At 39.8% G+C, this 11,514-nt stretch overlaps 1 protein-coding gene across 1 annotated transcript; it reads right to left on the bottom strand.

The window, feature by feature from the left end:
• Window positions 1–1,506: 1,506 nt before the first annotated feature.
• LOC130917230 (lebercilin-like) lies at window positions 1,507–8,328 on the bottom strand. Its single transcript, XM_057838414.1, has 7 exons — window positions 7,945–8,328; window positions 6,562–6,776; window positions 6,241–6,486; window positions 3,563–3,700; window positions 3,352–3,427; window positions 3,053–3,280; window positions 1,507–2,944 (listed from the first exon to the last, which is right to left on the bottom strand). The coding sequence occupies exons 1-7, from the start codon at window positions 8,132–8,134 to the stop codon at window positions 2,490–2,492; spliced, it is 1,548 nt and encodes a 515-aa protein (XP_057694397.1). The 5' UTR covers window positions 8,135–8,328; the 3' UTR covers window positions 1,507–2,489.
• Window positions 8,329–11,514: the final 3,186 nt, after the last annotated feature.

The following is an 11,514-nucleotide window of genomic DNA, read 5'->3' as shown; positions in this document are numbered from 1 at the left end:
TACAGCATGCCACTGCCTTTTCTAGCAAATAGCAATCACAGAAATGACATTTTGGGTAGACCAATCAGTCCTTTCTGTTCACGTAGCAACGTGTCACCGCGACGTGTGGTCAGGATTTTGGGGAAGCGCACATCAGCCTACGGCATGGGGTCCAAGCACACTACAACCCCTTAAGTGCTCACCTTTCACACTTTTATTCACAGAACACTCACACAGGTCATGAATTCACCAATTATGTAAAATCGCACGCAACTGTGAAAAACTATGTAAAATAGCTCGGTGGCAGAGTGGTTAGCTTGTCCGCCTCAGTTCTGAGATCAAGGGTTCAATCCTGGGCTTCGGCCTTCCTGTGTAGAGTTTGCATGTTGCTGTCCGTGCCTGCGTGGTTTCCCCCATCCCAAAAACATGCATAGTAAGCTGATCGAACACTATTATTCCTTAGGTATGAGTGTGTGCGCGAATGGTTGTTCGTCTCCTTGTGCACTGCGATTGGCTGGCAACTGATTCAGGATGTGCTCGCCTCCTGCCAATAGTTAGCTGGGATTGGCTCCAGCACCCCCGAGACCCTTGTGAGGATAAGCGGCCCGGAAAATGAATGAATGTTAAATCGCTGTTGCCACTCGAAAGGTGTACCCAAAAGTCTTTGCCACATGACCTGCGTTAGTTTTCTGTTAACAAACACACTAAACAGTGAGCCTGACTTGATCTTCCTAAAGGGAACTATTTTGTTCAATCTCATGATCGTCAAAACAAATTTTAATCACAAATTTATTTAACATAAAAATGAGCCGAATCAAAGGGCTCAGAGAGCCATATCCAGAGCTGCGGATGCCGTCCCCTGTTCTATACTATTTAATAGCAATGCGGCGATGTAACCTCTGTAGTTCGACTTCTGCCCTATCACAAGCCTTTTTTAGCTTATTTAGTATGGCAATGAAGCAATGTTACTTCCGTAGTTCCACTTCCGCCTTATCATTAGCGTGATTTACATTATATTATCATTGAATTCATCTGCTGTGGGAACACAAAACAGCAGCAAGATATTTGGATATGAAAGAACTAAATATCTTTGACAACAAGATTAGCAGCTTTTTCTAAGCCATTTGAAAAAAATGGCCCTTTCTTCAATTTCTTGACGTTTTTAGACTGTGGGAGGAACACATGGAATGTCTACCAAGAAGCCACAGAAGCATCAATCAGGTGAACTTTAGAAATGCCCAACAAAGCAATGATTTTGTCTTGCAGTCGGCCAGACTACCATGGAGTTTTCGCAGGTGTTTCCACCTCAGTAACAAAAGCAATTTAGACTTGTTTTTTTTCCTGAGAAGTGCAGAGGAAACTGGAAGCAGTGGTTAAAAAAAAAGCACGTTTATACCAAAATATTACTCATACCATTGTAGGTGTAGTAGTTACTTCAGTCGTATCATCAGCCTGATTTAAAACAAAGAACAATTCTTAAATATAAATTATTTCAATCTTATACTGTAATTTATTTCATACACATATACCAGAATACACATATGCATGTACAAATGGATCTGCATAAACAGTCATACCCTAAAAAGTTGGGGGTTTGGTCCATTGCGCAAGCACTCGTAGCAGAACAAAGCAGATAGTGTTTCCATTGAGCCATAATAAGTCCTCTGCTCTTCAGCATTTTTGCTCCTTTGGTCTTGAACCTGCATCTTAAAATCCAAATCCAATAGCCAAGTCCATGGTTATACAATGGACAATGAACGATTTGGCAAAACTGCCAAATCATGAGTCAAACCTTTAGAGCTCTTTCACAAAGAAAGACAAATAATTCAAATATCCAATGCAAGAGAGCCGAGGTAGATAACGTCAATGGTCAAATCAGTGTTCTACCAATCACTGGTATAAACCAAATAGTCCCAGGACTTCTAATATGCCTAATGAGTCCTACAGATATTACCAAAAAAAAAATTGCAGGACTCTAATTGACTGAGGTAGGTGAGAGGGAGCTTTAAAAAAAAAAAAAAAAAAAAAAATTAAAATACACAATCCACTAGACTAACACATGAAAACTGAGGTAGCGTGCATTATCATCTGTACATTTTTAACCCTTCTTGCACATTAAACTAAATTTCTTATATTTGATAATAATCAGTGGTCTATTCTTAAAGACTTTACACTGACAACTCAGGTTCATTAAATGCTACCTGGAGAAGATGACTTTACACTGTCAGTGGTGAGACGACAACTACATCAGAGACTGCCCAAAAGTATTTTTCATGCTAAATCTTAGCTTTTATTGACCCCTCCAGAGTGATTATTGTGCAGGAGCATTTTCACCTAATTTGGAGTTGGGAGTGTGCATTTATTCTGCTTAGGTTCAGTTTTAATTCCAGTCGAGTAAAAAAAAAAGAAATCTTGATCCTTCAAAATAGACTGCTGTTAAAACCAGCTTGTACAAAATGATAGCAGGGCAAAAATGTCAAATACTCAACAGAGTTGCGTAAACATTGAGCTCATGTTTTTGAGTCAGTATGGTTTGACTCCAAATCAGAGACTGCTGGTGTCACAGAAGGGACCACTTCAGGTTGGGGCGTTTGGACCGAGAGCGGGGAGCTAGTTTCTGTGATTTCTGATTTGCAAACAGTTGACTTTGCAGAAGATGGTCGACCAATTCTGACCCCTTTCTTATGTCTCTGTAATAATCTGTATTCACTTAGGGTCAGCCCGGGGTAGGCTGGTTTCCCCCTGTGCATATTCTCAACCACTGGTGAGAAAAAATATTTACGTCTCTGGAGTTTAGAACGTCCAACCGATTTCGGTTGAGGTGGCGTTGGGACCCAGACCACCTTAGATTCCTTTTTCGCTGGCTGCTCCGGGACCAACTCGGACTTCTTCTTTTCTGACGCATCATCGTCAGTAATGAACTTGCCTTCCGATGGCTGAGAGGAAATGTCCTTAATGTCTGGAACTAAGAAACATTCATGCTTGGTCTCATTTCATTATGATATGTAAATGCCCAAATTGACGTCTGCTTCACAGTGACATTGGGTTATACAGTGGTACATTAATAGCTCACCTGGAGTCTGACTATCGTCCAGGTCACTCCTTGGGCCTTCAATCGTATATGATTCCTGGGGTACACTCTCCTGGTATACGCGTGTCTCAGGAATTGTATTGGAGGCAAGATTCTCACTAATTTGCCGTTTATCTTCAGACTCAGACATTTCCGACTTAAGACGACTTTCAAGATCACTGCAAGGCGTGGAGACTACTACCTCAGTCTGGACCATCTTGTTTATTTTGCCTGTAAATCAAAAATGAGTCTTGTGATCTCACTGACAATAGTCATTGACTTGAGTTATTGCCCAGCTGTACCTTTCTTTTTGGGTAGGTTTTGGTTCTGGAGTCTGAAGGCATAAATATTGTGAATCTCCAGCTCTCTTTTTATGTCCTGTTTGGAAAAAAAAAAAGTGAAATTCAATGTTAGCTACATATAAATTGACCTTCTTTCAAATTCAAATTCTGTTGTATTCAAAGAATTACACCAGAACTGAAAAAATACAATCTATATAGATTTTCAATTTACCCGCGTTTCCTTGGATAATTCATAAACTTGTGTTTGTAGACAGAAGGATGTCTTCCTGGCCGTGTTTATTTTCCTGAGTTCTGATGCTGCTTGGCGATTAAGGGAGCCTCGTAGTAATTTGTTGCACTTTTCCAAATCCTGCAACATATCAGCAAATAATAATTTCTGGAGTTGAATAATACTGTTAAAAAGATTTCGTTTTTCATACGCACAATCAGATATGTCTCAGCAGAACCATAAGAAACACAGTAGTTAGCTGGGGGTTTAGATGTTTGGAGATGCATACAAATCCAAATTTCCACTCCTGGATAGTAGCGGGGCTTGGGCAAACTGCCCTCATACCCTCCAGGCAGGTCCTTAGATGCAGCGCTACCACCAACCCAGAAAGAAAATGTATCCCTTTTATTCAAATAATCTATTATTTTTTATGTTCACTGTCCAGCGTTTTGTATTCAGCTGCTGTTTTTTAAAAGTACTTTATAAATAAAGTTGCATTATGGTAAATGGAAGTGCATTTGTATAGTGCCTTTCCACTTTTTAGGGACTGAAAGTGCTTTGACACTATGTAGTTTCCACATTTACTTACTGATGACCAGGGGTGAAAGTGACTAGAATTTCTTGCCGGAACTCCCCGACGTGAAGGTCGCCACATTGCCAGAATTTTTTTTTTTCTTTCTTTCTTTTTATTTTTTGGGGGTCAAACCTCTTAAACTACTTAAATGCAAAGAAAACTGTTTTAGCAAAGTTATTTCTATAACACATACAAAAACTGATTTTCATTCAAAATTGTATTCTTTCAATGATTTGCCAAATTAAAGTTAACAAAAAGAGCAATAACCCCAACCTCCATCTCCTAATTTTTATTTCCCCTCATTTCCTCACATACTAAATGCCAAATCTCAATTTTAACTACTTAAGAACATAGGATGTGGTATATTAAAATTAAAGTTAATGTAAACATTTACATTTTTTTTTAATAATAAAGATCTAGGATTCTAGGTAACATACATTCAGAAAAATAAGTACAAATGACTTATATTACGCAGAGTGAAATGGAATATATTTTGAAGATCACGCAAACACTGACTTTTTTTAAATCATAAGGAAATGAATAAGTAGCCTAACATAAATGAACAAATAAAAGTCCAAAGTGCACATTGAAAGCTAAGATGCTCTGAACCTCCCCTTTAGAGCAAATAAAACAAAATATGATAAATAAGCCTCCTCAACTCTTTCGTCGCTCTTAAAGATTTGATCCATCTTATGTTGCATTGCCCTTTTTTTGTCGCATCAATTCAAAAACTTTTTTTTTTTTTTTTTTTTGCTGTTCCAGAAAACATGCACATTTGAACTAATCAGAGCTATCTCTGCTGATCACATGTTAGCATGTCAGCCAATTGATTGGATAAATGAGTCCAGGCGTTTTGCTTTGCTGCGTGCATTCGCACATTGCTGTGACTCATCATCGTCTGACTCAGATAACTGCAGCAGCTGGGAAAACCTCCATGCCTCTCCGTGGAATAAAATAAATAATGAATATTGGTGGAAATGGATTAAGCTATACAAGCACTTTACTATGCTTGTTGTTAACACTTGTGTATGTAAATCTGATGTTGGTAGATTGTATTTTCGTGGAGATGAAATGCATGTGTGGCAGCTTAGCTTTTTTTTTTTTTTTTTTTTTAATATAGCATTTTGACAGTTGCCGTCGTATTTTTGTAATCAAAGCACCGTGTACCGTAACAGCATTCCGGCCCTGAATCTTATACCGGAACAGCATTACGGCCCTGAATCGTATACCAGAACTGCATTCTGGCCCTGAATCTTATACCGGAACTGCGTTCCTGAACGTTCTGGCCCACTTTCACCCCTGCTGATGACGCAGCATCAGAAGCAATGTAGGGTTCAGAATCTTGCTCAAGGATACTTAAACAAGGTGACCAGGGAAGGTCCACTCTACCACAGATCCACGCAGCCTCAATGCTATGCCCTCCCAGCTATGAAAAAGGTACGGCCTGTTGGGTCAGTCAGGAATTCCAATCGAGCCCACACCGATTTTCTGATGCTCCGACACTATTATTTCAATTTATAAAAATGTACTTGCATTTTTTAATTCACAATTTTATATTTGTACAGCCAGTGTATAATTGGTGTAGTGCAGAGAGAAGCTTCACTGTATGAAAAAATCACGCCGAGTTACTGCTACGATAACTTCTGACAGAGAAAAACTGAAACTCTAGTTGTCCACTGTCCTTCAAAGTTCATTTGACTTTATATTTTGTACTTGCTGTAACATGTAGAATAGGCACAGGTAATATGTATAATAAACTATAACGATCAAAATTGAGTGAATGTGACCCACAGACTAAAATGATTTTGACATTTTATGATCTGACATAGCTTGACATTTTGACAACTTTCGGGATACACAACTTTGACTCCTGCGAATTCTACCTGGCAGCAGATAGTTATCCAATTGTGACCTGAACAAACTAAACTTAGACAATACATTATTCATGAAATAATCCAAGATAGGTGGCTGCACCTACAATCTAAAAATTAAGAAGGGTCTATCAGTCATTCAGTAGCCTATCAGATATATAGGACATATTGTACATCTATATTAATAGTGCTATTAATAGGTCTAGTTGTAGTACTTGCTATTTCTCAATACTTACATTTATCCGCTTGTCCTTCTCAGTTAGCTCTATGGAGACTTCATTCAGCTTGCGAGATAGTTCGTCCTTCGCTGGCAAGGCCTGCTCCTTGATGACCCTCTGCTGGAGGTGATTGATCCTGTCTTTAACATTCGTCAGCTCCTTCTCGGTGACCTGCAGCTTCCAGGCCAGGTTGTTACGGCAGGTGCGCGTCCCACAGAGCAACTTTTGCAAGTCTCGAACCTCACCGTCGTTCTGATTTAGCACCTAGGAGCAACAGAGTTTGCTCTGGTTTTCTGGGTGTAGAGCCGCGATACATTTAAGATGTGCAAAGTCACTAACCTCAGAAACGCACTCCTCAGAGTCTTGAAAATGCTGCAGTGCCACTGTGTGGCGTTGTTGAACTTTTTTCAACAGCTTAGTTTCTGTCTTTACCTCTACCAGCTGGAGCTTCAGGTCATAGTTCTGGTTTTTCAGCTCATTAATGCTGTTTGAGTAAGACGAATGGAGCCTAGTCTTTGAAACACTATTGATTGGAGGTAACTTCAGCTTAATTTCTGAAAAACATTCAAGTCTTTGATATAAATTCAGCCACTTAAAATGGATAAAACATGTTACACACAAGTCCAGTACAAATATCCCACATTCCCCCCACTACGATGTCTCTTCTCGCAGCAGCTGGGCAACTTTAGTCTGTAAAAGTGCTTAGCTGGGAGCTATCCTGCAGTAGTTCTAGCTTGATGGAGCACAAGCAAACAATTCCAAGGTAGTTCTCAAGCAGCTTGGAAACCAGCACAGATGGACATGCACTCACTGTTCGGGCCTGGTGAAAAATATAGTGCTGGCAGCTCTGATTCGAAGTTCTTTAGCCAGACACTAAAGCGAAAGATGTATCAACTATGGGTATTACAATTGGTAAATAAACTTAAACTCCTTATCTCTCCCATGGGACAAATGTATAATGCCTGCTCCTAAGAAAATCAGCAGATAAGTTTTAAATCAATTTTTTACTGATTAGCCTTTCTTGTAAATTGTAATGGATAAATCATTATGCAATTATGCTAAAGTCATTTCTTTCAATGAACTATTTCTTTTGTTTGTTTGTTTGTTTGTTTGTTTGTTTGTTTGTTTGTTTGTTTGTTTATTACATACATTGGTGTGGGAACCCTCGCCCGTCACATTATCCATTCTCTTGTTTTCCCTTTTCCACCTAAGGAACCAGGGTGCTAATAGTTAAAGCTGATGTCGGGCCCCACCAAGCTCTCCGCCCTGCCCCTCCCTGTATGTGTAACTTTCATTGTGTTTTCCTGGGTGGGTTCACTAGGGGTACTGAAAAGTCAACTTAAGCATTGTAGGATCAATTAACCCCAACCATAGGTTTGTTCTTGATTAGTTGGTGTGGAGCTAACATCTACTCTTAACAAAAACTTAACATTAGCATTGTTTTGCAGCCTTGATACGCTAAGAGAAGTAATTCTAGGGTCACTTAATCACTTTCGCATGTAATTAAATTGTATTTTCAAGTTCCCAGTTACACCAAACACTGAAAAATGTCATGAAAATATCTTGACAAATATAATAAACTGAAAAGTGTATGGTTGTTGAAACATAGACCATAAGGCCAAAAAAATAATTATTAAAAATAATAATGATAATGTTTGCCTCTAATTTGCCCTGCAGTTTCTGTACCAAAATACGTAGCAATAACATGAAAAAGGAACATACCTTCTGTTTTCTTATACGGATTAAATTTCTTGTCCGGGGTGGTTTTATGAATCTGCGTTTTGGTTTGAAAGACCACGGTGCGCGCCTGTGGGTTGAGTCGGGGCAGAGAGCCCGATTGGGCGTTGTTGCTTTTGTCTCCTGCAGTGTCAACCCTTGTCTTGATTGTAAAGGCCCTCTGACTCATCCTCATCGCCTTGTCGCAAACCTCTTCTCACCGGGAAAGAACACATGGAAACCGAGCAAGGCGGCCCGAAAATGGCATGGCAACTGGCGGAGCACACGTCAAAGTTGTGACAGGCCGAATGTAGCTTGAGTGCCGCTTTCATTGTCGCCAATGATGACGCCACTGACCTCATATCAGAGGACAGAGCAAGACGACAACGACAGACATACAGGTGGACGACAGGCGTGACGTCACGAATTAGGACCGAGTTAACGCTGGCAAAGTTTAAAACTTTCACTGAAAATTGCTCCATTATAATAAAATCGATATCATTTGCTTTCGAACGCTGCGTTAGCAAGCAGCTAAACAACAACGTATTTTTTCCATTCTCAGTAAGTAATTAATAAAACAAAGATTTGTTTCCAGAAATGTTATTTTCCTTATTATAGACACTGCTCATTTCAATTTTGTTCCTGAGTACAGTATATGTTACAGAGTGGACCTTTTTCTTCTATTAGGGTTATAGACTAAGGATTTAAATCAGTCTTCAATCATAAGATTTTTAACAGCCACTTTTTCTACCGCTGTTGATATACAGTACGCATCCAATAACCGAAACGAAGGTTTTTGCTGCCTCCACCAATAAACAATTTGACAAACCAAATAAAAGTATTTAAAAATGTGTGACTTTGAGATTTAAAAAAATAAAATAAAAATAAAAAAGCAACGTAGGCCTATATAGTGGTCCCTTGCTACATCGCAGCTCAATTTTCGCGCCCTCAGTGCATCATGGATTTTTAAATCTTGTTATAAGTACCTTGTTGTAAGAATAAAAAAGTTCTAAAAACATGTCCACTTTATTTATATCTACGTATGTATATACACTTACACATACTCACTCCCACTCCCTCACACGTATCATATGAGGGTGAGAGAATGAATGTACAGTGTGTATTATTTATTAGGGGTGCAACCAGGGCCGGCCCAGCCTACACGCAGACTATGCAGCTGCTTAGGGCCCCTGACCACTAGGGGCCCCCCAATTTGGCAATTGTTTAATTTTTATTCTATTTTGTTTACTACAGTTTGCTTTATTTGACTTTTGTGAGTTTTGATACTTGATTACAAGCTTAAAAATAGTCCTTCCTCAACTTCTTTATTTCCTCTTTTAGAAAAAGCTTTGGCGCTATCTACTGTAAGTTCTGACAATCATTTGGTGTGAGAAGTTTGAAGTATGCAGTGCAACAAAATCTGATTAATATACAAAATATGGACGTATGGGTTGGATCGCGTGTATGGGTTTCACAGTACACTGTGACAAAATGTTGGCCAAAAATATGGGCCCCTTTGCATTATTTTGCTTAGGGCCCCCAAATGGCCTGGGCTGGCCCTGGGTGCAACGGATCACAATACTCACGGATCGGATCGTTCCTCGGATCAAAAGTCACGGATCGGATCAGCGAAAAGCAAAAAAAAAAAGACAAAAAAAAAAACAAGACAATATAATTTTTGTTTGTTTATTGAAAACTGAAATTATTTAATTAGAATATATAAAAGTAGTGCACAAGGCATAATATCTTCTTTTTAACAAAATTATAACAATTTAAAGTGCAACAGCAACATAGAAATGCACATCTTCTTTTAATATTGACCTAAAAAATGAACATAAGAAGGCTTCCCTGAAACAAGGAGAGCGAAACCCGGGCTTATAATTTTAGATTTTTTTTTTTTTCAAAAAGACAAGGATGTCAGCATTGTCTGGAGAGCGTGTGGACCTCTTAGCAGTCACTATGTCCCCTGCTGCTAAGAACACCCTCTTAGATGGTACTGACATAACTCTCCGTTCCCCTGGACGTCCACCCATCCGTCGTGAGCGCAACAGTTGACGCCCGGGATAGTTCATTCACAACGTTTTTCTTTTCTCCCTCGTAGAGATTTGGCACAATCTTTTCACTAAAAACAGGTCTTCTTTATGTAGGATGCTGTCATCTTTTCCCAAGATCTAACAATGGACCACTCCAAGGCTGCCACAGAAGTTTGTGGCTTCTTACAGGCACTGTCCTCCACAGTTGCCCATATGCTATAATTCAATTCAATTTTCAATTCAATTTTATTTGTATAGCCCTCAATCACAACAGAAGTCTCAAAGGGCTTTACAGAGGCAATATGATACACAATTAGAAATGAAGCAACAAAGATGAATAGATACAGTTCCAGTCTTGGGTACCCCCTATCCTTAAGAACCTCCATGCCGGCAAGGAAAAACTCCAAAAACTCCAGAGTGAATTGGGAGAAAAATGAGAAACCTTGGGGAGTACCACAGTCAGGAGAGATCCACTCCCAGGACGGATAGACAGGAACCCCAGAACTGCTAATGGGAATTAGCAAGCAAAGTTATAGTCCGTAAAAATACAGTGGAGTAAAGGAGCAAGAAGAGGTCCCTCTAGTCAGATGAGACGGGGGTAGCAGCGAGGACGTCTATCCAGCCAGGGGTCCGGACAGTCAGGAGGCTGCAGCTGAAAAATAGCCCCTCCCCAGAGGGGAGGGGGGAAAGGGGACACCGGGTGACTAGTGATGAAGAGACTAGACAAATAGATATTAACACTGGAAAATAGAAATAAAGTAAGACAAGTGGTAGGTAGAGTAAGAAAAGGAGATAGAACTCAGCGGCTGTACTGCCCCCAGCATTATAGCTTCTAGTGCAGCTTAGACTAAACTGTGAGTCTACTCCGACTTCAACTAGCCTAACCATAGGCTTTGTCGAATAGGAACGTTTTTAATCTAATCTTAAATGTGGAGACTGTCTCAGCTTCTTTAATACTAGCTGGAAACTGATTCCATAAAACAGGGGCTTGGTGGCTAAAGGCTCTAGCTCCGACAGTACTTTTATAAACCCTAGGAACGACCAGTAGACCTGCATTCTGAGATCGGAGTGTTCTGTTGGGGCGGTATGGAACCAGAGCATCGGTGAGATAAGATGGCCCCAACCCATTAATGGTCTTAAATGTAAGAAGGAGTATTTTAAATTTAATTCTAAACTCGACTGGAAGCCAGTGAAGTGCCTGGAGCACAGGGGTGATGTGCTCTCTTCTATTGGTTCCTGTTAAAAGTCTTGCTGCTGTGTTTTGGACTAGCTGAAGACCTTTTAGAGAGCTTTTAGGACAAGCTGCAAGTAGGGAGTTACAGTAATCCAATCTCGATGTAACGAACGCGTGAATGAATTTTTCTGCATCGCTTTTAGATAAAATATTTCTAATTTTGGCGATGTTGCGCAGGTGAAAGAAAGCCGTTCTACAGGTTTGTTTAATGTGTGCTTTAAACGATAAGTCAGGGTCAAATAAAACTCCTAGGTTTTTAACTGTGGCGCTGGAGGCTACACTTACATTGTCCAGAGTGACTATCTGGGC

Source organism: Corythoichthys intestinalis, chromosome 6, assembly GCF_030265065.1.
Source record: "Corythoichthys intestinalis isolate RoL2023-P3 chromosome 6, ASM3026506v1, whole genome shotgun sequence".
Taxonomy (NCBI): Eukaryota; Metazoa; Chordata; class Actinopteri; order Syngnathiformes; family Syngnathidae; genus Corythoichthys; species Corythoichthys intestinalis.
Note: the sequence above shows the minus strand (reverse complement) of the source record. Positions and strands in the feature narration are given on the sequence as shown.

Bases quoted from the DNA above. Each gene is read 5' to 3' on its own strand.
- LOC130917230 (XM_057838414.1), bottom strand. From the start codon at position 8,134: ATGAGGATGAGTCAGAGGGCCTTTACAATCAAGACAAGGGTTGACACT. The intron at 6,777-7,944 runs GTATGTTCCTTT...AATGTTTTTCAG, and splicing joins TCCGTATAAGAAAACAGAAG to AAATTAAGCTGAAGTTACCT. The intron at 2,945-3,052 runs GTGAGCTATTAA...AATGTTTCTTAG, and splicing joins GGACGATAGTCAGACTCCAG to TTCCAGACATTAAGGACATT.